At 39.9% G+C, this 26,929-nt stretch overlaps 1 protein-coding gene across 1 annotated transcript in view; it reads left to right on the top strand.

Annotated features, from left to right (window-relative positions):
* The window catches only part of Grxcr1 (glutaredoxin and cysteine rich domain containing 1), a 105,728-nt gene that overhangs the window by 76,538 nt on the left and 2,261 nt on the right, over positions 1 to 26,929 (top strand). The window contains exon 3 of the mRNA XM_055629452.1: positions 21,481 to 21,546. Coding sequence (XP_055485427.1) covers positions 21,481 to 21,546 — 66 coding nt within the window. The remainder of the gene's footprint in view (positions 1 to 21,480; positions 21,547 to 26,929) is intronic.

Below are 26,929 nucleotides of genomic sequence, written 5' to 3'. Positions count from 1 at the left end.
TCTATCTATCTATCTATCTATCTATCTATCTATCTATCTATCTATCTATCTATCTATCTATCTCTGTGTGTGCGTGTGCCTGTGCCTGTGCTGTGTGTATGTATGTGATTTGTTTTCATGAGACAGTCTCTCGTAGCCCAGGCTGGATGTGTTATGTCACTGAGGATGATCCTCCTGCCTCCATTTTCTTAGTGATGGGGCTACAGGCATGTGCCAAGACACTCAACAAAGCTGGCTTGTAATTTGAGATTTTTACTATTGCAAGGACCCAGATTAAAATGCTGAATTTGGGTATCAATGACATTTTCTCTACAAGGTGAGGAAAGGTATCTGAATTATGTGCCGTTTTCTTGAAGGAGAACTGTTTTCATCTGTACTCTTAAAAATATAAATCCTTACCAGACATGGTTGCTTACCCCTGTAGTCCCAGGGTGATCTGCAGGCTGAGAGAGAACCCTCTTGAATCTGAAGCCATGTTGGGTTGTTTATTAAGGCTCTTTCTTAAAAATGAAAGGGTTGAAAGTCTCTCTCAGTGGCAGCAAGAGTATCTAGCATGCTCAAGTTCCAGTTTTGGTCATCTGTATTGACAAAGAGGTGTGCAGTGGGCTTGGGCAGACCTTGGGAGGATATGTGTTTTACTGGCAGCTTTCAAATGTGTTGCTCATAATTTCTGGGCACGTATGTTCTGCCTTGTATTTCAGTTGAGTACTTTGGATGGTAAACTAGATAAACCAGTCCTATGTTTTTTCCTTCTCTTAGTCCCTATGTATACAGGCTATAACCTCAGATATAAAGAGACTACTTTATTTCGTATCATAGAAGTAGCTACTGAATTTTGTGGTCTGTTTTGAATGAGGTTTTAATTTACGGGGTCTTTTTCCAGATTTTTAATTTCTAAATATACCCAGAGGTTGTATTGGTCTTTGAAAGACTGTTTGGATGGATTTCAGTATTTGTAGTGTATTGGTATAATGTTCTTATGGAATGTATACAATTTACCCTTGTTCATTCAAATGCTGATTTCTCTACCCCACTATCTGATTTCAATCCAGACATTGCATTGTGATACTTATTCTAAGCATCACTGGTCTCAAGTTTGTGTAAACATGCCACCATTTGTTCTTTGTAATTTCAATAAAACAACCAGCCAATGCTGAGCAGTGGAGAGAATAGGGTGGGACATCCTGGTCCGGTGGGGAGGAGAAAGAAGAGAGTGGGAGGAGTAGGAGAGGTCTTTGAACCATGTGGAGAGATGAACCAGACCTAAGGATATGATTAAAAGCAAATATAATGTGGAAAATCTGAATGGTAGGAAACTATATGGGCTTGGAGGTTTAGGATGGAGTAACTATTGCCCAGCATTGTGCTCTAGATTAATTAAATAAATCCTAGTCTCTGTGTGGTGATTAGGGTATACAGCTGGTTTAAGAATAACCACTGTTTAACTAAAAAATAAATAAATTAATAATAAATATTGTTAATCTACAGCAGTAGTGTATCATTTAGTTTTAGTTCTGTGATTGCTTTTTTTGTTGTCTAACTCAGAATCACTAAATGTTAACTGTTACAAATTAATGTCCAATCTTCTTTGACAATTCCATGTCGTTCAACCTTATGCTGTTGAAGAAAAGGTTGTCACTGCAGAAGAGAAGTCTGTGGCAAAATTGTCAAGATGCTAGGCTGTAGAATTCTCCCTTGCTTTGCAGGGTTACTGTAGCAATAACAGGTAAGCTGGACAGTATCCCTAGGGAGATAAAAAAAAATTATCTAATAAGATGAGTCCCTTTTATGCTAGCTCAGCAGTTCTCAACTCGTGGTTGCAACCCCTTTGGGGTCGCATATCAGATATACTGCATAACAGACATTTACAGTATTATTCATAACACAAGTAAAATTACAGTTATGAAGTAGTAGCAAGATATTTTTTTATGGTTGAAGGTCACCACAGCATGATGAAGTGTTTTATAGGATCACAGTATTAGGAAGGTTGAGGACCACTGTGCTAGCTCATTTTCTGAATAAAGGAACTGTGTATTTTTTCTCTGGATAGATCTGACACAAACATGACTATGTTATTTTCACAAACATCATGCATCTCCACCCATTACTGGTGGCTTAAACAAAATGCGAAAAATAAATGAGGGTCAAGAAATGAGAGGATCTAAAGTCTGTTCTTTATCACTAGACATCATGGTGTATTTGGCAATACTCAAAATACTGTGCTATCTTAGTGTGCGTATATAGTAAAAGCAATATATAGCACTAACAGTCAATAGTAATGTAACACATGTACACAATGTAATAAACATTACTGTTATATTACATATGTGTATATATATATATATATGTTACATTACATTATGTATCATCCAGAGAGAAAACAGTTTCTTTGTAATATAATACAAATAATGTAATGTAACAGTAATGTCATAATAGCAGTAACAGTCAACAATAATGTAAATTATTTACCAAGAACTTAGTATTTTCTTTGTTAGACTATGCCTTGATATGTGTTAATATAGTATTTCTTATACTATCTTCAAATGTAGACTTTATTTTAAATTCATTTGTTTTTTTTATTGTATTAAAGTTTTATTTCTATTTATTTATTTATTTATTTATTTATTTATTTATTTATTTAATATTTCATTTTTAATGACAATGTCTTGCTATACAATAGTCCAGGATGGGCTCAACCTTATGATCCTTTTTTTTTTTCTTTTTTTTTATTATTATTTTTTTTTCTTTTTAGTTACATTTTGTTAACTCTGTGTCCCAGCTGTATCCCGCTCCCTCATTCCCTCCCCAACCCCACACTCCCTCCCTGGTCTCCTCCCTGCCCCTTTCCAAGTCCACTGATAGGGGAGGACCTCCTCCCCTTTCATCTGACCCTGTTTTATCAGGTATCTTCAGGGCTGGCTGCAAAGTCCTCCTCTGTGGCCTAACAGACTGCTCCTCCCCGGGGGTGGGTCAAACAGCCTGCCCTTGAGATCCTGTTAGAAATAGTCCGTGTTCCCCTTACTTTGGAAAACTACTTGGTTACTGAGCTACCACGGGCCACATCCGAGCAGAAGTTCTAGGTTATATCCATAGATGGTCCTTGGTTGAGTGTCAGTCTCAGAAAAGACCCTGTGCCCAGATATGTTTGGTCCTTGTAGAGCTCCTATCCTTTCCATATCATACTAACTTCCCTTCTTTCATATGATTCCCTGCACTCTGCCGAGGGTTTGGTTATGAGTCTTAGTGTCTGCTTTGAAACACTGCTAGGTAGAGTCTTTCAGATGCCTTTTGTGGTAGACTCCTGTCATAAGTTCAATGCACATCCCATTTGTCTTTCTAAATGAGGATTAATCACCTTCGCCTGTGTCCACTTTCTTGATTATCTTCTTTAGGTGTGTAGATTTCATTATGTTTATCATATCTTGTAGGTCTATATAAGCGAGTATATACCAAGTTTGTCTTTCTCCTTCTGGGATACTTCGCTCAGAATGATCTTTTCTAGATCCCACCACTTGCCTGCAAATTTCATGATTTCCTCCTTTTTGATTGCTGAGTAGTATTCCATTGTGTAAAAATACAACAATTTCTGTATCCATTCCTCCGTTGATGGACATCTGGGTTGTTTCCAAGTTCTGGCTATTACAAATAAAGCTGCTACGAACATGGTTGAACAAATGTCCTTGTTGTGTACTTGAGCAAATTTTGGGTATATACCTAGGAGTGGTATAGCTGGGTCTTGAGGTAGCACTACTCCTAGTTGTCTGAGAAAGCGCCAGATTGACTTCCAAAGTGGTTGAACCAGTTTACATTCCCACCAGCAGTGGAGGAGGGTTCCCTTTTCTCCACAACCTCTCCAGCATGTGCTATCACTTGAGTTTTTCATCTTGGCCATTCTGATGGGTGTAAGGTGAAATCTCAGGGTCGTTTTGATTTGCATTTCCCTAATGGCTAATGAGGTTGAGCATTTCTTTAAGTGTTTCTCTGCCATTCGATGTTCCTCTTTCGAGAATTCTCTGTTTAGCTCTGTTCCCCATTTTTTAAGTGGATTATTTGGTTTGTTGCTTTTCTGCTTCTTTAGTTCTTTATATATACTGGATATTAGCCCTCTGTCAGATAAAGGGTTGGTGAAGATTCTTTCCCAATCTGTAGGCTGTCTATTTGTTTTGATGACAGTGTCTTTTGCTTTACAGAAGCTTTTCAGTTTCATGAGGTCCTATTATTTATTGATTGTTGCTCTTAGAGCCTGTGCTGTTGGTATTCTGTTCAGGAAGTTGTCTCCTGTGCCAATGAGTTCTAGGCTGTTTCCCACTTTTTTTTCCAACTGATTTAGAGTATCTGGTTTTATGTTGAGGTCTTGATCCACTTGGACTTTAGTTTTGTGCAGGGTGATAAATATGGATCTATTTTCATTTTTCTGCATGTAGACATCCAGTTGGTCCAGCACCATTTGTTGAAGATGCTGTCTTTTTTCCATTGAATGGATTTGGCTTCTTTGTCAAATATTGAGTATTCATAGGTGTGTGGGTTTATTTCTGGGTCTTCTATGCGATTCCATTGATCCTCCTTTCTGTTTCTATGCCAATACCATGCAGTTTTTATTACTGTTGCCCTGTAGTACAGCTTGAGATTGGGAATGGAGATACCTCCAGATGATCTGTTGTTGTACAGGATCGTTTTGGAGATTCTGGGTGTTTTGTTTCTCCATATGAAGCTGAGAATCTTTTTTTCAAGGTCTGTAAAGAATTGAGTTGGTATTTTGATGGGAATTGCATTGAATCTGTAGATTGCTTTTGGCAGGATGGCCATTTTCACAATGTTAATCCTACCAATCCATGAGCACGGGAGATCTTTCCATCTTCTGAGATCTTCTTCAATTTCTTTCTTCAAAGACTTGAAGTTTTTCTCAAACAGGTCTTTCACTTGCTTGGTTAGAGTCACACCAAGGTACTCTATGTTATTAGTGGCTATTGTGAAGGGTGTTGTTTCCCTAATTTCTTTCTCAGCCTTTTTGTCTTTGGTATACAAGAGGGCTTCTGATTTTTTTTAGTTGATTTTGTATCCTGCCACTTTGCTGAAGGTGTTAATCAGCTGAAGAAGTTCTCTGGTTGAATCTTTGGGGTCGCTCATGTATACTATCATATCATCTGCAAATAGTGACACTTTGACCTCTTCCTTTCCGATTTGTATCCCCTTGATCTCCTTTAGTTGTCTTATTGCTCTGGCTAGGACTTCAAGTACAATGTTAAAGAGATATGGAGAGAGTGGGCAGCCTTGTCTTGTCCCTGATTTCAGTGGGATTGATTTAAGTTTCTCTCCATTGAGTTTGATGTTGGCTATAGGCTTGCTGTATATTGCCTTTACTATGTTTAGGTATGTGCCTTGTATCCCTGATCTCTCCAAGACTTTAAACATAAATGGGTGTTGGACTTTATCAAATGCTTTTTCAGCATCTATGGAGATGATCATGTGGTTTTTCTCCTTCAGTTTGTTTATGTGGTGGATTACATTGATGGATTTCCGTATGTTGAACCACCCTTGCATGCCTGGGATGAAGCCTACTTGGTCGTGGTGGATGATATCTTTGATGTGTTCTTGGATTCGGTTTGCAAGTATTTTATTGAGTATTTTTGCATCAATGTTCATAAGAGAGATAGGTCTGAAGTTCTCTTTTTTTGTTGGATCTTTGTGTGGTTTAGGTATCAAAGTGACTATGGCTTCATAGAATGAGTTTGGTAGTGTTCCTTCTATTTCTATTTTGTGGAATAGTTTGAGGAGAATTGGTGTTAGTACTTCTTTGAAGGTCTTGTAGAATTCTGCGCTGAAGCCATCTGGTCCAGGGCTTTTTTTGGAGGGGAGACTGTTAATGACTGCTTCAATTTCCTTGGGAGATATAGGGTTATTCAGTCTTTCTACCTGATCTTGACTTAATTTTGGTAGATGGAATCTGTCAAGAAAGTTATCCATTTCATTTAGATTTTCAAATTTTGTGCCATATAGGCTTTTGTAGTATGACCTAATAATCGTTTGGATTTCCTCAGTGTCTGTAGTTATGTCCCCATTTTCCTTTCTGATTTTGCTGATTTGTATGGTTTCTCTCTGCTTTTTAGTTAGTTTGGCTAAGGGTTTGTCTATCTTGTTGATTTTCTCAAAGAACTAGCTTTTTGTTTCATTGATTCTTTGGATAATTTTATTTGTTTCTAATTGATTGATTTCTGCCCTTACTTTGATTATTTCCAGCCTTCTGCTCCTCTTGGGTGTATCTGCTTCTTTTTTTTTCTAGGTTTTTCAGTTGGGCCAATAAGTTGTTTGTATGTGATGTTACGGATTTCTTCTTGTAGGCACTTAGTGCTATAAATTTTCCTCTGAGCACTGCTTTCAATGTGTCCCATAAATTTGGGTATGTTGTGCCTTCATTTTCATTGAATTCTAGAAAGTCTTTAATTTCTTTCTTTGTTTCTTCCTTGACCCAGCTGTCATTGAGTAGTAAGTTGTTCAGTTTCCATGTGCGTGTCGGCTTTTTGTTGTTTCTGTTGTTGTTGATGTCCAGCTTTAGTCTATGGTGGTCAGATAGTATACAAGGGATTATTTCAATCCTTTTGTATCTGTTGAGGCTTGCTTTGTGACCAACTATATGGTCTATTTTGGAGAAGGTTCCATGTGGTGCTGAAAAGAAGGTGTACTCTTTTGAGTTTGGGTGAAAAGATCTGTAGACGTCTATTAGGTCCATTTGATTTAGGGATTCTGTGAGTGCTTTTATTTCCCTATTTGGTGTCTGTCTGGTTGATCTGTCCCTTGATGAGAGTGGGGTGTTGAAGTCTCCCACTATTAAGGTATTAGGATCAATGTATGATTTAAGCTTTAATATTGTTTCATTTACGAATGTAGGTGCTCTTGTATTTGGGGCATAGATATTCAAAATTGTGATGTCCTCTTGTTGGATTTTTCCTTTGATGAGAATATAGTGGCCCTCCTTATCTTTTTTGATTAACTTGGGTTGAAAGTCTATTTTATTAGATATTAGGATGGCTACTCCAGCTTGTTTTCTGGAACCATTTGCTTGAAAAACATTTTTCCAGCCCTTTACTCTGAGGTAGTGTTTATCTTTGTTGCATAGGTGTGTTTCTTGGATGCAACAGAATGTTGGGTCCTGTTTCCGTAACCATTCTGTTAGCCTGTGTCTTTTTATTGGTGAGTTGAGTCCATTAATATTGATAGATAATATTGACCAATGCATATTAGTTCCTTTTGTAATGGAGTCGATGATCTTACCTTGTTTCATTGCTTGTTTTCTTTTCATTTTTGTTGGGATATTATCTGTATGCCCTGTTTTCTTGGGTGAATTCGTTTTCGTTGGATTGGAGTTTTCCTTCTAGTATCTTCTGTAGGGTTGGTTTGCTGTATAGATATTGCGTAAATTTAGTTTTGTCATGGAATATTTTGTTTTCTCCATCTATGTTGATTGAAAGCTTTGCAGGGTATAGTAGTCTGGGTTGACATTTGTGATCTCTTATAGTCTCCATGATGCTTGCCCAGGCCCTTCTGGCTTTCATAGTTTCTGATGAGAAGTCTGGTGTGATTCTGATAGGTCTACCTTCATATGTTACTTGGCCTTTTTCCCTTGCTGCTTTTAATATCTTTTCTTTGTTCTGTAGATTTAGTGTTTTGACTATGATGTGACGTGATGTGTTTCTTTTCTGGTCTAGTCTATTTGGTGTTCTGTAGGCCCCTTGTATATTTATGGACATCTCTTTCTTTAAGTTGGGAAAATTTTCTTCTATGATTTTCTTGAAAATATTTTCTGGACCTTGGAGCCTGGAGTCTTCTTTTTCATCAATTCCTATTATTCTTAGATTTTGTCTTTTCATAGCATCCTTGATTTCTTGGATATTTTGTGATTGGAATTTTTCTGATTTTACTTTTTCTTTGAGAGAAGTATCAATTTCTGCAAGTGTGTCTTCAGCTCCAGAGATTCTCTCTTCCATCTCTTGTATTCTGTTGGTGATGCTTACTTTTGTGGTTCCTGATCTTTTCTCCAAGTTCTCCAGCTCAAGAGTTTTCTCATTTTGTGTTTTCTTTATTGATTCTAATTCTGTTTTCATGCCTTGCACCATTTCTTTTATGTGTTTGAATTTGGATTCCTGTCTCTCTACGATGGACTCTATTTCTTTGTTCATTTCCTTTTTGTATGCCACTAATTTTTTCTCTACTTGTGCCTCTATTTGTTTGGCTATGTTTGCCTGTGTTTCTTTAAGGGTTTTGTCTATTTCTTCTTTCTTTATCTCCAATTGACTGGCCAACTCTTTGAAAGATTTGTTCATTTCCTCCTTATGAGCCTCAAATAATTGAGCAAGCATGGCTTTAAGGTCATTTTCCTGTGCTTCTGATGAATTGGAGTATCCATTGATTTTGGGGTTTGCTGGTGAAGTCATGATGTCCTGATTTATGTTGGAAGTGTTCTTTCGCCTACCCCTGGCCATTGGCTTATCTGAGACCTTCCCTGTTTGTTTTTGGATTCTGCCGATCAGACTGGTACTGTCTCTCTCTTGAGTCTGGAGAATTCTTCAGGAAGTTGAGAGAGGTCCCGTGTCCTTAGCGTGTGCTGAGGACTAGCTGTACCTGTGGGAGGAAAGTACGCAGGCGCAAACAGAGGCAAATGCAAGCGTGCGTGCGTGTGTATATGTGTGTGTGTGTGTGTAAGTGGGCGTGGGCATGTGTCTCAAGGGACAGAGTGACGGCTAATGTTGAACCCTTGAGTGTGTGGGAGGGGCTCTGCAATGTACATGTCCCCGGCACTAGTGATGATTGCAGCGCGATTTCTGGCATTAACTGCTTTAACTCCTCAATTAGACCCACAGAGCAGGAACTTCAATGTTCCAAGTGCCCCTCTGTTTCCCAAAGTGGGTATATGGGTGGGAGGGGGTTCGATGCCTGGCTTCTGTTTTAGCAGGACCCAGGATCAGTGGAGCTGCAGATTCTCAAGGGTTCACTCACTTACAGGCAGGTCACTTGGCAGAGAACGGGGTATCTGGGCTCTCTGCTCTCTGGTTTGGCCCTGCTTCTTTGATGTGCTCCGCTAGTTCCGTGCTGTTGTCACTGCCAGGTTATGAGGTCTTGCTGCAGCTGGAGATTTCAGGGTGGTCACGTCAGTGGGAATCGGGGTAACCAGCCTTTCTGTTCTCTGGTTTGGCCCTGGTTAGTCTTAAACTGGAGGGCTGATGTGCCCCGCCAGCTCAGTGCTGCTCCGCCGCCAGGTTAGAAAGTCCCGCTGTAACTGGAGACTGGGTTGCTAGTCCAGATGCTTTCTGGGAAGTCCTGGGGTCTCTTCACTGTGCTCTCCAAGCTTGGGAGGCCCAGCGCCTGGTGTGTCTAGCTTGTATGGCGTTTCTGTCTGGTTTTGGTGAGTATATAGCATATTCTCTGTCACTGTGGGATTGGGCGGGCTGTACCGTCAGTGATGGCGCTCCTGCGGAGCTAGTATGGCGTCTAGCAGACTCGGGCCCTGGGAGGATGGTGCAGCCGCCGCGTGAATCTGGGGCTCCGAGACACAGTACTGCTGGCCTTTGCCGATAAAGGGCTTGGGGCTCAGCCTCAGTGAATGCAGGCCCCAGGCAGTTAGGTCTGCGCTGAGAAAGGCTAGTCCGCTGTGCTGAGGAGGAGGGAGGTCTGGGGGAGGGGAGTGCCGAGAGATCAAAGGATCGTTTCTCACCTTCCCCAAACAAGTCCCTGGGTGACCCGATACCAAGGTTTTCACCTCCTGTGATGTTCCCTGTTGTTTAGAAAGTCTCTCCGTTGTTTCCCTGGCTTCAGAAGTTCTTCCACTCATCAACTCAGAACTTTATCTCTTCCACAGCTCGGAAACTGTGTGTGCTAGTCGCCATCTTGGCTCCGCCCCCAACCTTATCTCATTTGTAAAGTAGAAGGTGAACCCAGGTGAACACAAGCCTTGGGCTTGCTAGCTGGGTATGCTTGTATTTCAATTCCAGTCTTGCTGCCTAGTGGCAGCAAGAATATACCTTTTCGTGACTCTTGAACTTTCATGGTATCTTTTTATCCCAGTTTTCCTAATTTCAATACTTAAGATTTTGAAAGATTGTTACAGGGTGCAATGGAGATTAAATAGATGGTGCTTGGAGAACATCAAGAATTTTTCCTGAGGGTCTGTCTGCTCCTATGGCATTGAACAAACTCCCTTCTGCCCTACCCTTAAGAAATCCTCGTGGCATTCTCCTAACCTTCCAAGCACAGGAAACCCTCAGGAGATGGATCACAGCCTTGTGCTTAAAAGATAATCTCAAACTTTCCTTCTCTGGAGACCGTGGAGGCCAAGACAGAAGAAGAAGGCAAAGGACTAACAGGATTTGCCTTTAGGGGGCTGGGCTTAGCCATCCTCTGTGAATTATAACTCTTTCATTCCCAAGCAGAATACCATTTTGACAGGTAGAGTTCTTGGAGGGATGAGCAGAGACAGCTTGAAATACATAGAAAGAACTTTCTGTAAAGGTTATTACTATTATCATATTTTTCTTCTTAACCCTGAAGCTAAAATTCTTAAATTTTGGTTGCATCCAGGAATTTGGTCCAGAACTTCCTGTCTCCAAACATCTCTGTCTGTATCTTAGCTACCTCTTTATTTCCACCTATTACATAAGCATTCATATATAAATGCACACATATAGACACACATCTTAGTCGAAGTGAACTACTTTAATAACATACCATAAGTATGATACCTTACAAACAAGAGCAATGTTATCATTTTCTCCCCCAACTATGCATGGTGCAAAAGGCAAGGCAGCATTTTGGGTTCTCCTTTACAGGGACACTAATGCTATTCTGTGCTCCCATTCCCTAACCACTCCCAAAGATACTGCCTCCTAATACAAAAACACTGGGATTAGGATTTTAGTGGCTGAAGTATTTTGTGTATGGGAAAAGCATCTAAGCTACAGATCTTTCCTCTTTCTCCATATAAATGTATTTGTGCATACATAAGTATTTGCCTTATACATTACCACATATCTAGCATTCTGAATCAAAAGCCTTGCTCCACATGAGAAACTGGTTTGTCTCTCACATAAACCTACAGTGCTGGGTGGGGCTCCCATGGGTATAGATTTCTGTGTCCATGAGCGGTTCTTCAGTACTGCTGTAACTGCCCTTGTGTCAACCCCACTGTTTTCGTTAAAGATGTTTTAACTCTATCATATCAATATATATTTAGATTGTTGGAAGTTAAAACTAGAAAATAGAGGATGAGAAGATTGTTTTGAAGAGTCTGGTCTAGAAGTTGCACGTATACCTCTGTCCATAACTCAATGCCAAGGAGTTACTCCAGGAAGGTGTGTAAAAGTAACTTTTATTTGCCTGATGCAATTGTTGTGTTGGAGGCTTACTACTGAATAAGTTCACCCTTTCTATTTCTTTCTGAACTCTTGCTGTCTGGTTCAACTCAGCTGTTCTGGCTCAAAAGCCTCTCTAACATAACTGGTTCAAATTGGCTTCTCTCAGCTTCTGAGTGAACTGCCCTGCTTGGCTTCGAACTAACTTTAGCAATCTGTTCTAATCTTCTGGCTCCTTTTCATTCTCTGTCTCATTCGTCTTCACCTGTGTCTAGCTTGTTTTCTCTGCAACCTGCCTCTGTAAAACTGTCCTGGTATAAAAAACTGCCTCTGGACTCTACAAACTGGACTACCACTAACTTAACTCCCACAAACTCAACTCTACTGCCCTGCTTCTTAACTGACTCCCAACTCACTGCCTCGTGCACTGACTGACCACTGACTCTCCCTTCACTGCTCTCCCAAGTCTCCTCTCTTGCCTGCCTGTTCTCATGAGAATTGGGCTTATCCTATTCTGTCAAATCTTTCTCTGATTCATCACTTTGTCCCATCACTTTCGAACACGGCCATTTTCTTCTACAAACTAATCACCTACGTTGGTTGGAATTAAAGGTATGTACTCAGGGCAGGTTTATATTCCAGCCAGAGGGATTAAAGGTGTGTCATTCTAGCTATATCACACAGACCTAGAAGGTCTTTGGACGTGATCCCTTGCCAGAGCAACCATCTTGCTGAATTAAAATTCCTCTACGGAGATGGATATAGTCAAACATCCCAGAAGCTGGGAAACTTAGTCTTTTGTCAAGTGTTATGTTTGATGGCTTTCAGGAGAAGGCCATTTAGCTCAGAGGCAGAGTGTGTGCCCAGCACTTGTAAGATGGGATCCTTGGGTGCATTCCTAGTATTGATAAATAACAGGAAGTCTATGTAAAATTTCAGAAGTCATTTTGGACTTAGCTCCACAGAAAGTTGCCAGCAATAATTATTATTTTTGTTACAAAGCATCTGTTTTGGACAGGCAGTATGCTAAACAGTTACCATAAATTGTCTCACTTGTTCTCAAAGCTATATACACGGACAATGTTTTTCCCAATATATCTGAGCACAGGGGTCTTTTATGAGACTGTTCTTCCAACCAAGGACCATGTATGGATATAACCTAGAACCCCTGTTCTGATGTAGCCCATGGTAGCTCAGTTATCCAAGTGGGTACCCTAGTAAGGGGAACAGCGACTATTTCTGACATGAACTCAATAGCTGTCTCTTTGCCCCCCACACCCCGCGAGGGAGAAGCAGCCCTGCTAGGCCACAGAGGAGGACTTTGCAGCCAGCCCTGAAGATACCTGATAAACCAGGGTCAGATGAAAGGGGAGGAGGTCCTGAGGTCCTCCCCTATCAGTGGGCTTGGAAGAGGGAGGTTGAGATTGGGAGGGAATGAGGGAGGCGGTTACAATGTTAATAAACTGTAACTAAAATTAAAAAAATAAAAACATAGGGGAAAAATAAACAAAAAATCAGCATCAGATTTAAAAAAAAAGAAAATTCAAGTTTTGAAGGGTTAAGGCATTTTTCCAAGTCTAGTTAGATTTTTTTTTTTTTTTTTTTGAGACAGGGTTTCTCTGTGTTGACTTGACTCAGGCTGGGAAATCACTCAGAGAGGTCCGCTTGCCTCTGCCTCTCCCAGTGCTCGGTCAGATAGCTAATTATCAGAGGAAACAGGATTTATTGTGTGGCTGAGGCCACAATTTCAGTTTAAATGCTAGAGCTTTCCCAACACATCTCAGGAGATATGCAATTTCCACTTCTGTATTCCAGGACTACAGGGAGAGTCTCACATCTGTATTCTCTCTATTTTAAATTATGGAATAAATAGGCCCACACAGGAATGATCTCCAAAGAGTAAACTCATTTGATTAAACTCCTTTCCAAGCTGACCGATTTAAATTTGCTTCTCTCAGCTTCTCATTGAATTGTTTTCTTTTTTCTAGAAACTTTGTGCTCTACCTTCTCTCTGGGTTCAGTCAGTAGGAGGAGGATGTTTGAAGAGGCAGAGGTAGAGGGTTGAGGTCTTAGTTAGGGCTACTCTGGCTGTGATCTAACCCATGACCAAAACCAATTTTGGTCCTACAGCCAGATCTTATGAAGGCCTTTCTCAACTGAAGCTCTATCCTCTCAGATGACTATAGCTTGTGTCAAGTTGATATAAAAGCAGCCAGCACAGTTGAGATGTTTGATTCAGGTATTTTTTTCCATGCTGTGGTGCAGCTTGAGTAGTCCTGAATTATTCTTTGCTTGTTCCTTGTGGGTCCATCTGCTACAAGGTGAACACAATAGCACATCTTCCCCAGGAACCTCCCAGCTTGGGATAACAGTTTTTCAGTGCTGCCGGGCGTTTTGTGCATCACCTGCTATTTGCCAAGCCTTGCTTACATTTCTGAACCTTGGGCCTCCATTGAAAGTTTTCTAGTAGCATCCTTCGTGTACGTCATCAGTTTCTTGCTAGGGTTTTCGAAGCTAGTTTGTATTTTCTCCATGAGTTTAAGAAGAACTCTCATCAGATAATCTATGCTTCTTTGCCATTGTAAAATCTTTAAAATGTGCTACTCTTTTAGTTTTGACCATTAAGTGAAGCACAGAAAAGTCCTCTGAGGTGGCAGCTGGATATGGTATGTTTGCTGTTCATGGCTTTGATCATTTTACTGTTAGTAACATGAATAATGCAGGCGCCTGTTGAATGTGAGCTTTGCAGTGATCTGTTTTCAGTAACCAATCTATGTTCAAATAGCCTCAGTTCTCATCTGGGAAGAGAGCCTATTCAAGTTGGAATTCCTTCCAATGAGTGGAATTTTAATTGACATTTTGATCATCTAATTATATTTCCCAATTACTGTCGCAATGTGAGTCTTCCTCAAATATTTTTTCTGCTGACTGATTAAATACCCATACTGTTCCAGAACAGCAATCAACTCAATTTTCAGTTTTCAGCAATGTTGTTAACTAATTGTTCTTAGGTTTTTATTTGGTTTTGACTCTTCAGGGAACCCTAACTAAAAGCTAGATAAATCTCCCATAATAAACAGCATTTCAGCCATCTTAAATTTGAGCTGAAAACTTTCACAGCCTGGAAAAAAAATCCTCAATATTCATGTCACTTTTATTAGTAAGGATTTAGTTATTGATTTTTTTACATGTATCCTTATGAGAATGTATGTTCACCATATTCCTGCAGAAGCCTGTGGAAGACAGAAGAAAGTGTCAGCACCCTGAAATTGTAGTTAGAGGTGATTATAATCTACCATTTGGGTTCTAAGAGCCAAGCTCTCTGTAAGAGCAGTAAGGGCTTTTCCCAGTTCCATCATGTTTCTTTTGAAAAAACCCACAAACTTAGGTTTTTCTTTTCAATCATGATGAATAATCACATTAAGCTCAACCACTCTTTCTCCTTAAAAAAAAAAAAAAGTAATATGCTCTATTTCAAGTTACAGTAACATCATCTAAAATTAATGGAAATCGTTTTCTGGCCTCTACAAACCCTGCATTGTTTGTTTGTGGACCGACCTTTGTGTGCTTTGCATTGGCTCTTGGGGAATTCAGTTCTGGGATTGGCACTGGGATGTTATTCTTTGAATTCTCAGTCAAGTGTGAAGCGAGATTCTAAACTTTTCTCTACCATCTCATGTCATCCCTACAGATTGGTAGTCATTATTATACCCATTTTATTACTGAGTACATTGACCCTTAGAGCACACCAATTAACTGTAGAAGTTAACTTGTATATGGAGCTGTTAGAATTCAAATCTGTACTGACATAGTGATCTAAACTATTGTTTTAAAATCAGTTTATGCAAAGAGAATATGGGGAGGCAACAAGGAAAAATCATGAATCTATTATGGAGATCCATCCTCAGGCTTTTGCCAACTCAATCCTCAATATTGTCACTTTAAAAAAAACCTTACTGACTTGATAATCTCAAGTTTATATCAAGTAATATAACATCAACTTGGTATTAACTTGAAGAAACATAGTTCCCAACAAAGAAGAAAATAACCACTCCCATGATCCTCTGCTTTGATGGTGTAATTTTTGTTATGAAAAGTCAGGATTGCTCTCACTGGGAAATTGTACTTTTCAAGTGCAGTGAAAACGGTGATTCAACACGAATTACATTAAACTAAAGACGTTCTCTTGGCAGGCATTTTCTGACACCCAAGGGTCTGTGTTGCATAATTGCATAATAAGTCAATTATTTTAGTTAATTCTGCAGCTAAGTTTTTCTGCTGGCCCACAGGAGCCTTTGCTGTGCGTTTTGACATTGGAGGGATATTGCTACACCTGTTTTGAACAGTTTCCAGGTCTGAGTGTTCCGTGCAGAATTCCAGAGATGCCATGGTGTTTTTTTCACACACTGGAGAGGATCCAGAGCTGAGTCCTGGAGGAAATTCTCGCTTTGTCAGCAGGGCTCAGGTGGTCCGTTTGCAGGCCGAGGGGACGTTAGCTCACTTTTCCAGCGGGCATGTGAGCTCGCATTTCCGGTGGGCGTGGCGATCCAAGGGACATTAATTGAGCACATCCCTTGGCAGACGTGGAGCTTGGTTTTAGTTGAGTTCTTCCAGTGCCAAACGTGCCATCTGCTTTCCTGATTACACAGCAGAAGGGTTCCTTACCAGGCATCTCTGAGTCCTAGCCTCTTGCCTCTCCCCAGAGGAGTGTGGGCCACCTGGGAGTGGCTCCACATTGTTTATCTGCTTGCTTCTCTGGTAGTCAGACACTCTTTCATGAAGCCGCATCATCACCTCCTCTTGCTCCTCCAAATACACAGTGTGGTAATTCCCTGGCCTGCTTACCTTTGCTGAGACAGTACTGACTTTAGGAAAAACCTGTGTAAAATTGAATGCTGTATTTACTACACAGTTTTGACGATAAACAATACATACTCATGAGTTGTTGATGGTACAGACAGGCTTTGTACCTAAGGGTGTCACAGCCCTGTCATCATCATAGCTTGCTGAGCGGTGTGGCTATCAAGCTATCGTCTTGAGGACGATCACCTTTCCCCGAGAAACTCAACGGTGCTTTATTTATACTTAACATTTCAATTGGGTTTCAGTGGCGTTTTGTTGTTTTTCCTAGTGGTAACTGAGGAGAAGGACAGAAGAAAGTTTAGGCAATGGTTAGAGCTTGTGTGGAGAAGAAAGGGAGAAGGGAAAAAAATTCAGTAACTTACAGTAGGAAGACTTGGCCAACCAGCAGCTCTTCCTTTGGTGGTCCTGCAGAGAGAGAAGATTCTTTAACCGGCCATGTAAGCTATGCAAAACACAGAGATAAACACGTGGCAGGGAATCCAATTAAGTGAAAAGTAAAAGAAGGCTCTTTAAAGCTAGGGAGAAGCTAACAGTTTTACCGGTTGGTTTCAAAAGCATTTTTCTAATAGGATTTATTGAAAGCAAAATTTTTATGGTCAGTAAAAGAGCAAAGATATTACTTGTTGTATGAGCCATTTTGTCTCTTGCCTGAGCTGGTGTTTAGAGTACTGTGCTAGACTCTGCTTTTTTCTGAGGAGCTAGCTGAGAACCCAGTGTAAGCCTCTGCTATAGCTATCATTTGGAAATGAGTTTGGGACATTGTCTTTGTCTTGAAAAAAAAATTGAAATTAATTAATTTTTTATTTATTACAATTCACTGGCTTTTTATCCCAACTGAGGCCCCCTCCCTGCCCCTCCGAATTCTACTCTTCCTCCCTCATCACCTTCCATTCCCCTCCCCCAGTCCACTGATAGGGGAGGTCCTCCTCCCCTTCCATCTGACCCTAGCCTATCCGGTCTCATCAGGAGTGACTGCATAGTCTTCCTCTGTGGCCTGGTAAGGCTGTTACCCCCTCAGCAGGAGGTGATCAAAGAGCCAGTCACTGAGGCAGCTCAGTCTCCAAGTGGGTTCCCTAGTAAAGGGAACAGGGAACAGGGGCTGTCTCTGATATAAACTTATTGAATTCTTATTCAATATATTTTTTTTATTATGCCACGGTATAGCTCTGTTACTTAAGATGTGTTGTTAGTAATATGAAGTGGTTTAAATAAGTAAACATGAACAAAACTCAAAGAATACAGGCATTTGTGTATTACCCAATGAATATATATGCACACACACAAACCCACAGCCCCCTGCCCTTCCCCACACCTCCACATTAACATCCGTGAGGCAGAACCTATCCTGGCACACACAACACACAATGCAGCCTAAATAACTGGGTAAAACACAGGGCTGAAAGTGGACAAAACTAACCTAGTTCTCTTCAGTTTCTCTGGCGTGTCCACGTGGACGTGGAGTCCTTGCAGCACAGAAGTACTATTCACTCATTTGAGCATCCTGAGAGTTCAGTGAACAGCAAGTCCTAAACCCACCTGCCTTCAGAGTTCCAGACTGTAAGTTTTGGAGACTGTTTTCCCAGAGATCAGCAAGTCTTCACGGCAGAGGGGAAAACAGTTTCTGTCTGTCTGCCTGTCTCTCCCTTCCTCTTCCCCATATCCCCCTTCCCTCTTTGTCATGGTGCATACTTTTTATCCTCTCCGAACTTCAGCGCCTTTAAAACAGGTTTGTTACCATTTTGACTGCTGTGCAACAATGACTGTGGCTATAAAGCACCTGAGATCTAATCCTACTGTTCCATCACCATTCTTTCCAGGATTGTATTGATTTTAATAAAAGTGACTCGGAATCAATTAAAAAACCAGCGCAAACACTTATGAAGTTATCCTAGAAGTTTTGGACCACATAACTGTGATTAACTTCTGGTAGCTTGTTATTAAGTAGTGGGGTTATAGATGGAAAGTGTCAAATGCTGATATTTTTAGCCAAATGTAAGAAAAATGTTATTTATCAAGAGTGTCCATGTTTATGGTGGTACAATCTCTGTTGTGGACACAGGGGTATCTTTGGCAAGCCAAGTAATAGTTTAGATACATTTGAGTGAAAAGGGGAGTGGGTGAGAATTTTGGAATACTAAAACGCAGTGAAGAACAGAACAGCGGAGTCTTCTGTGATAAGCACTCTGAACTAGAACATGGAAGGAAGTGATCCAGTTAGGCTGAGATCTTCATTCTGGCTGAGGCTCTAAGGAGGGATCTCTAAGAGGGATCCCAGAATGCTCTTTCCACCTCCACTCTAAGATTTTGCATTTTAACAGGCTTGATGACACCGACATGGGGATTAGAAGAGAGCAGGAAATTTCAGTTATCATTGTGGCTCAGCTCCTGTTACTCCTGAGACTAGAAACCAGAATCATGGTACAGATCTGAGCACTGGTTAAAGAGGAATTGTACAGACTTGTAGGCTGCAGCAGGTAGTGGAGGGAAGCAGTTATTCAGCTCTCTGCTCCCTGTAACTGGGAAACCTTTTAAAAATCTTAAGCATTTGGTACATCACTTGTCCACTAGAGATCCAGTTATCTTTCTGATAAGGATTATACCATTGTGTGTGTTTGTGTGTGTGTGTGTGTGTGTGTGTGTGTGTGTGCAATTTGGATAGGAGCAAAGTTTGACTGTCTCCTGTAAGGTAGAATCTATAAATTATTTGGCCAAGGAAGAGAGAATTCCATGCTTTTAAGGGCAATGAACTATATCCTTTCTCATCACATATTATATTCTAAACAACTGACAGAGGCACAATGCATTGCTAAGAAAAGAACTACGAAGCCAACCGGCCATAGCTTTTATGGGCATTCATTTTGTTTGCCGTCACTGTGGTACATTTTCTTTCATTTGAGGAAAAATGAGGTGTATATTCTTGCTGCCTTAGTTCTTGTGCCAAATTCCCCAGAGAATTTCCCTATTTTAGTTGGGGAAAGAAATGGAAAGCTGCAAAACTAAAATATTGCTGGTTCCTTCTAAGTTTCAGCCTTTAGTGTTCTGGTGATGGGCTTCCGTCTTCCGTGTTTTTATCTTGGCTGTCATGTCTGCCGTGTGCCTGGTGAAACTATCAACAAGTAATGAATATAATCTACCTCCTAGGCTCTGTGCATTTTCTGCCTCCCTGTTCATTCATCTGTAGTGGATTTTAATATATTGACTTGACATTTCTGATGCTGATATTTGTTAGAAGGTAGAGTAAACTGAAATGAAACAAGGGCTAGAGGTTTCTAAGCAACAAAAAAACCTGTCCCTCATTAGATGAGTGGCATATTCTTCATGACCCGAACAAGTGGTCAAATGACCAAATGCCACTAACTCCAGAGGCATCTGGCAGCTTCAGCCAGCAGGTCTTTGGCCCATATTGGAATTTCCCAGCCTGTCTTTACTTACATCATTCTTTTAACATTAATTTTCCATTCTCAGGGGAAAATTGTTCTTTTATATGTATTCACAGAAAATATATGTTGATTTCCATGGGAACTAAGGTATTATTTCTTTAAATGAATGTTACCCATGGGATCTGGAAAGGATCATCCTGAGTGAGCTGTCCCAGAAGCAGAAAGACACACATGGTATATACTCACTCATATAGACATATAACATAAGATAAACCTACTAAAATCTGTACATCTAAAGAAACTAATTAAGAGAGAAGACCCTGACTAAAATGCTCAATCCCCATCCTGAAAGACAAAGAGGATGGACATCAGAAGAAGAAGAAAACAGGAAACAACCTAGGAACCTGCCATAGAGGGCCTCTGAAAAGCTCTGTCCTGCAGACTATCAAAGCCAGACGCTGAGACTTATGGCCAACTGTTGGGCAGAGTGCATGGAATCTTATGTAAGAAGTGGGAAATAGTAAGATCTGGAGAGGACAGGAATTCCACAAGGAGAGCAACAGAACCGGAAATTTGAACACAGGGGTCTTCCCAGAGACTCATGCTCCAACCAAGTACCAGGCATGGAGATAACCTAGAACCCCTGCAGAGATGTAGCAAATGACAGTTCAGTGTCCAAGTGGGTTACATAGTAACGGGAAGAGGGACTGCCTCTGACATAATCTGATTGGCCTGCTCTTTGATCACCTCCCCTGGTAAGGGGGAGCAGCCTTACCAGGCCACAGAAGAGGACAAAGTAGCCACTCCTGATGAGATCTGATAGACTAAGATCAGAAGGAAAGAGAGGAGGACCTCCCTTATCAGTGGACTTGGGGAGGGGCATGCGTGAAGAAAGGGGAGGGAGGGTGGGACTGGGAGGGGAGAAAGGAGGGGCTTATGGGGGATACAAAGTGAATAAAGTGTAATTAATAAAATAAAATAAAATTAAAAAATGAATGTTAGCCATGCATACTACAGGTAGGAATAAAAAAAAATGGTATCATCTTCCTCCCTGGCTTGTTCATTTAGAAAAAGTGGATTAGACTCTTATTGTAAGCAATGCAGGGAAAATGTAAGCAAGGTAGATGTTGATTCAGACTTTCATTAGTAATAGTTACTCATGCTTTCCTCCTTTTCTCTCCATACTTCGAGGAGTAGAGTTAGAATGTTAAGAATTTATGAAGGAGAGACAACTGGGATAGTTTGCAGAGCCACGAGGAATGTGTAGAAAAGTGCATGTATGGCTCCTATTCTTACTTTCACAATTTAGGATTAGAAGAACATCAGATGGAGGATTCCCCTGCCTGGGTTCCAACTGTGGCTTTGTTTTCTCTGCAGGAGATCTTGGGGTTGTTTAAATTTACTAAGGGACAATTCCTGCTAATGTCTCACTCTCCTGCATCAAATACGATGATGTTGCCTGTCTGACAGGGGTGTTGGTTTGATGATAATTATTTTCTTAGACGTTGTTGTATGTGCATGACTGTAAGGAGAGCCATGGCCAGGACGACTAGGAGAGGGAAGCAACCATCCAGGCTGTGGATTTGCTCAAAGCCCCCTTCCCCAGATGAAACACAAGGCACCAGGCTCCATGCATGTGTTATATACATGCCTGATGTGATGGCTAGTACTTCCCAGAACTTGCCTCTGCTGGTAGCCTTCTTGGTGCCTAGCATGATTCTTGACACAGGAGTGGGTATGTGACAGTAACACTTTTTGTCTTTAGTATTACTTTTACTCAGAGCTAAGGGGAAGATTGTGTTCTTTATTTTGTGAGTTAACCTTTCCTGGCTACGACTTTGGCTTTTCAAATACTAACACAACGGACTTTCTTTCCTCCCTACCCCTCTTGTTAATAGGGTGCTGAGAAAATTTTGTCCATGAACGAATCAGGAGAACTGCAAGACCTCTTAACCAAAATTGAGGTAATTGTGCTTCTAACAGCTTATTTTTAGTAAGAAAAAATGTTAAACACATTCTGATTATAATCGGTTTCCTAGTTGAATTTTTATTCCATGTTCGTACAAATATATAACAGTATATGTGTGACAGTTGTAATTGGGTATCTCCTGTTATTACATTTGCTCAAACTAGGGTGATTTTAATATCTGCTTCTAATAACCTCATCCTATTAACTGAACTTTTTAGTTGGCTTTATCTGAGACTGATTGTAACAGAGGTGTTGATGAAGCATTAAACTAGACAATTGTCTTAAAGCACACCTATTCTCATGGATGTATTCATCATTTATGAAGGTAAAAGGAAAACTATTTCTAGAGAGACATATTTTAATTTTTGCTCCTACCTTCTACTATTTATAATTATAGCCTCAGAGACACAATTCTTCAAATATATAGTACATTTAATTAATATGCAACTGAGAAACCCTTAGCATTTCTCTAGTAGATGATTTTACTAGCTTGTTTCTTCCTGCACATTGGGAGACCATATATTTTATCATCCAGATGAAAATACTTTTAAGAGTGAAAATTACGCATTCATAACTATCCAGAGTTTTCCGGGTGAACAAGGCAAGAGAGCGCCCATATGCTTTAACTGGTTCTTCTTGTTTTCACCTTATTTTTTAATTCTCTCCTATACCTTCTACGTCAGTCAAGACTAAGATCTATGTGGCCCCCTTTGCTCTCTTAGAACCACTAATTTATGCAAGTTCTGTCTACCCTAGGGTGTTTCTCAATTGCTTCTCAATTCGTTTCACTACAGGCAATGTCTGTATTATCTATCTCTAGTGCCAGATCTGAAAATACTGTCTAGTCTTTCCTGCCTTCTTATCTCTATGACTCTTTATATTGTATTGTTGCCAAACTATGTCTTGTATCACTTTCATTTGGGTTTTTGGTTTACATTCCAAATGAGCTACACACTCCTTGATTCTAAGAGTCATTTCATCTTTCTCAGGAAGAAAACAAAATGTGTTTACTCATTTGACAAATGGTTTCCAAGAATTTTTCTTTGGGAGACAATGGTGTCTGTTCAAAAATTTGCTTGCATAAAACAGTGACTCAGAAAATTTTTTTGATAATTTCTGTTATAATATTGACAGCTGCATTACATTTATACACAGTGGTCCAATAAATGTGATAGGTAGAGAGAAAGTTCTTCTGAACTTTGAGAGTTTCTGGATGTCGAAGTAGAATATACCATGATCTTAGCATTCTCAAGTTGTGTTCTGTATTATGGTTTGAAACTTTGAGAAAGTTAGTTGGAAGACCAGCTCTAATGATAGTTATGTGACTTTGGAAATGTACCTTTACTCCTTGGAGTCCTGATAGGTTCAGATATCAAATGAGAGTATGCACTAAAACTCCATTCAACTAAAATATTTGCATCAGTTGATTTTTTTCTTTCTTTTTGTTCCTCTAGACCACTTAATTCCCATAAATCCATTAATTTAGGTTAATGCATATATTTTAATTTAACATGGACAACTTGCATACTGTATATCATTATTTATTATTTAGTTTTCTGAGCATATTTTAATGCTATGCAAGTGATATTACAGAATACACCTGATTTGATTTTATCTTGATATGTGAACATGGAAAGCATTTAGTTTAACAGCTGTATATCTCTCCAAGATAGTCCTCTCTAGTAGCTCTTGCTTCCATGTTGGAAACAGTTTCTGCCTGAACTGTCCAATATAGTAGCCACTAGCTTCCAGGAGCTATTGAGCATGGAACATATGGCTGGGTGACCGAGGAACTGATTTTCTTTTCTTTTCTCTTTTCTTTCCTTTTTTTTTTTGTGATAGGGTCTCATTTAACTCAGGCTGGCTTCCAGCTTACTAAACAGATGAGGATGACCTTGAACTCCTGATATTCTTGCTTACACCTCCCAAAAAAATGAATTTTTAATTTTTATTTATTTTTTTAATTAAAATTGAAATGTAAACAGTCTTATGTAAATTGCATTGTATTGATTGGCTGGTTTTATGTAAACTTGGTGTAAGCTAGAGTCATCAGAGAGAAAGGAGCTTCAACAGAGGAAGTGGCTCCATAAAATTAGGCTGTAAGGCATTTTCTTAATTAGTGATCAATGAGGGAGGGTTCAGTCCATTGTGGGTTGGTACTCCTGGTTTCTATAAGAGAGCAGGCTGAGCAAGCCATGGGGAGCAAGCCAGTGAGCAGCACTCCTCCATGGCCTCTGCATCAGCTCCTGCCTCCAGGCTCCTGCCCGCTGTTCTACTTTCCTCCTGTTCTACCTTCTTTGGTGATGAACAGTGATGTGAAATATAAGCTAAATGAACCCTTTTCCTCTCCGATTTGCTTTCTTGTTCATGATGTTTAATTACAGCAAGAGAAACCCTAAGTAAGACAAGCATTTTAATTCTATACGTTAGTAATGCCTTTTAGAGTCTTATAGGAGGAATGAGCCTTGATAGTTTTCTTTGCACAGATATATAAATAACTTAAATTTTCTGAACACTTATTCCTTTGTATCCATGATTCTTTTATTCTGCCATTTAATATCAACATACTAGTTAAATGTAACTGATATTTCTCTTCCAGCTTACAGAGCTTTGAGAAATATTTTGTCTAGATTTGTCTCAATTTTGCAATCAGCTCACTTGAGGTACAAATATTAAGAATATTCCTAATTTTGAAAAGAATGGTGTTCTACTGGCTTCCGTTGTTACAGCAAGTGTGGTGCTACAATTTGGTTGACCTCTTGTCTGAATGGTGAACGTGGTAAAGGATTTGTAAGCATCCAAGAAACCCTAGAACTCCTCTCACGAGGGAACTGGGGTTTAATGAAAGATCACCTGAAAAAAGAGACAGGCCCTAGAGAAGCACTAGATGATAAGTCAAACTGGATGAGGATTCAATATTCCCAATCTGAGCCTTCCAGCATTTCTGGTTAGTTTCGGCAAGACTTAAATATTCACAAGGCTGGAAACTTTTAAATCCTGATTATGTCGCAAGTAATATACTTGGTGTTATATATACTGAATGATTGAAATAGGTTCTATTATTATTCCCATGATGCCATTAAGGGAACAAAGGCACAGAAAGAGACTAAATCACTTTCTCAGGATGTTACAGAAAATATTTAATTCCTGAATCTGAACAGACTGTCTCTAAAGCCTATAATAGTAATCATGAAGCTATGCTCTTGTATCTCTAATAAAAGTGGGACATACCATTTTATTATGGCATGTTAAAGGACTAGCGGAAACATTTATCTATTGTGTTAGGTGCAGAGAATAAGTTATTCTAACACTGCGGTCTGTTTCTCATGGAACATCCCAGGAGGTGGACAACTGGTCATTCTATAGGAAAACATTAGACAGGTCCTACGATGTTCTGATATGTATTATTGGGTACCACATGGCGGTCATTAAGTGCCATTGGCCCTCATAGTCCAAGTCCCAGTCTTAACAGTTATTCTAAGTGAAGGGGAGGAACAAGGCTTAGCAGTTATATGAAGCCCACAGAAGGAAATCAACAAACAATTTTACATTTTCTGCTTAGAGAATGCTACTATGTATACTGTTTAAGTGAACATTTCTCTGGCAAGCCGAGTGGCTGGGACTTATTGGTAGAGCTTGTCTGGTCCCTACACATGAGGAACTGGCCAAGTGGAGCAGATTTACATGACACAACAGCCATGTCTTGCCTCACATTTGTCATTGAAATAGCCATTTTTGAAAAACAAACAAAACCCAGTGGTCTCAGACTGGTTTCATCCTTGGGCCCTAAGCATCAAAATTAAACAGTGAATTAAAAGCATATTTACTTTTCCTTTACAGAAGCAAACTCTTAAATCAGAAGGCTAGTATCGATGCATGTAAATCAAATAACCCAGCATATCTCTGATCACCTCCCCCTGGGGGGTTGCAGCCTTACCAGACTATGAAAGAAGACAAGGCAGCCAGTCCTGATGAGACCTGATAAGCTAGCTAGGGTCAGATAGAAGGGGAGGAGGACCTCTCCTATCAGTGGACTAGGGGAAGGGCATAAGGGGATAAGGGGAAGGGAGGTTGAAATTGGAAGGAGACGAGGGAGGGAGGCCACAGCCAGGATACAAAGTGAATAAATTGTAATAAATAATAAATAATTAAGCAAGTAAAAAACTTAAAAAACAACCCCGCATAATAGAACACAGGTGAGTCATGTGACTTTGAACAGTTTAGCTGGAGACAGCAGCTGGTGCATATGACTTAAGGCAGTGGCTTATTAATAAAATAATGGCTTACAATACCTAACCTCACTGTGTGCCAGCCAACCTTCCATTCATCCAATGTGGATTAGTTCACTAAATCCTGTCAATAACTGGGTAATCGAAGAAAGACCTCCTGGATCCTAAAGACAGGACTTTAGGATGGCCTCGATACAGCAGTCACTCTGTTAGCATGAGAATATAGATTTCAGTGTCAATATGTTAATTTTCTCTTAGGAAATTCATCAGTTGTGACTTTCAAATAAACTATGAAGTCTGAGTAGATGCTTGGTACTACTGGATTTAACATTTGATGCTTTTATTCATCAAAAGTCATATTGTAGGCTCTATTTCAGAGCTGATGCAAACTAAATTCTAAATCTGTTGTATTACAATTTTAAGTTCCTGTGTATGACAGCCCGATGTTCAGGGTGACAGTGACAGAGGTGGAGAATGAGCATAGGCAGTTGACGAGATTTCACACTCTATTTCAGCTTTGCTGTTCTTTGTCATCGTAAGTGTTCTCTGGGGAAAAGCATATAGTATTTTAAAATTTCATCATTCAAACTGCTCCAGGACACAACAGGAGTTGGTTTTAGACAAAGACCACCTGATGCTCTTTTATATTTTTTTATTGAAAATGCTGAGGCACATTTTTTTTTAACTACAAAGAAATTTACATTGGTCTATAAACAGTTGTTTTCCAAACATCCTTCCTGTTGCTTGATAGCACCTGCCCTGTTTGGCTGCCAAAGAGGCTTGATGCCCACTCACATTTTAATGATAAATTGAGTGGTAAACAATAAATTGTAGTTTAATTATTTCCAAGAAAATTTATATTTTTATATAAAGTATTTGTTACAGATCTGAAATTCAAATTTAACTTCATTTGCCATATGTGGCCACCTTGTTCTACTGGAACCCACACCTGTTTACAATCTAGCAATAATGAACGGAGTCCTGGACTCCTGAGCCCTATCGGCTGACATCTTCTTAGCTATAGGCTTACCTCACCTATGTGTTATCTAGTTGCTGCAATTCTTATATAAGTCATTATATCTGTCTGACTATCTACTGTCTGTCTATCTATCTATCTATCTATCTATCTATCTATCTATCTATCTATCT

Source organism: Psammomys obesus, unplaced genomic scaffold (genome assembly GCF_907164565.1).
Source record: "Psammomys obesus unplaced genomic scaffold, mPsaObe1.curated_primary_1811, whole genome shotgun sequence".
Lineage (NCBI taxonomy): Eukaryota > Metazoa > Chordata > Mammalia > Rodentia > Muridae > Psammomys > Psammomys obesus.
Note: the sequence above shows the minus strand (reverse complement) of the source record. Positions and strands in the feature narration are given on the sequence as shown.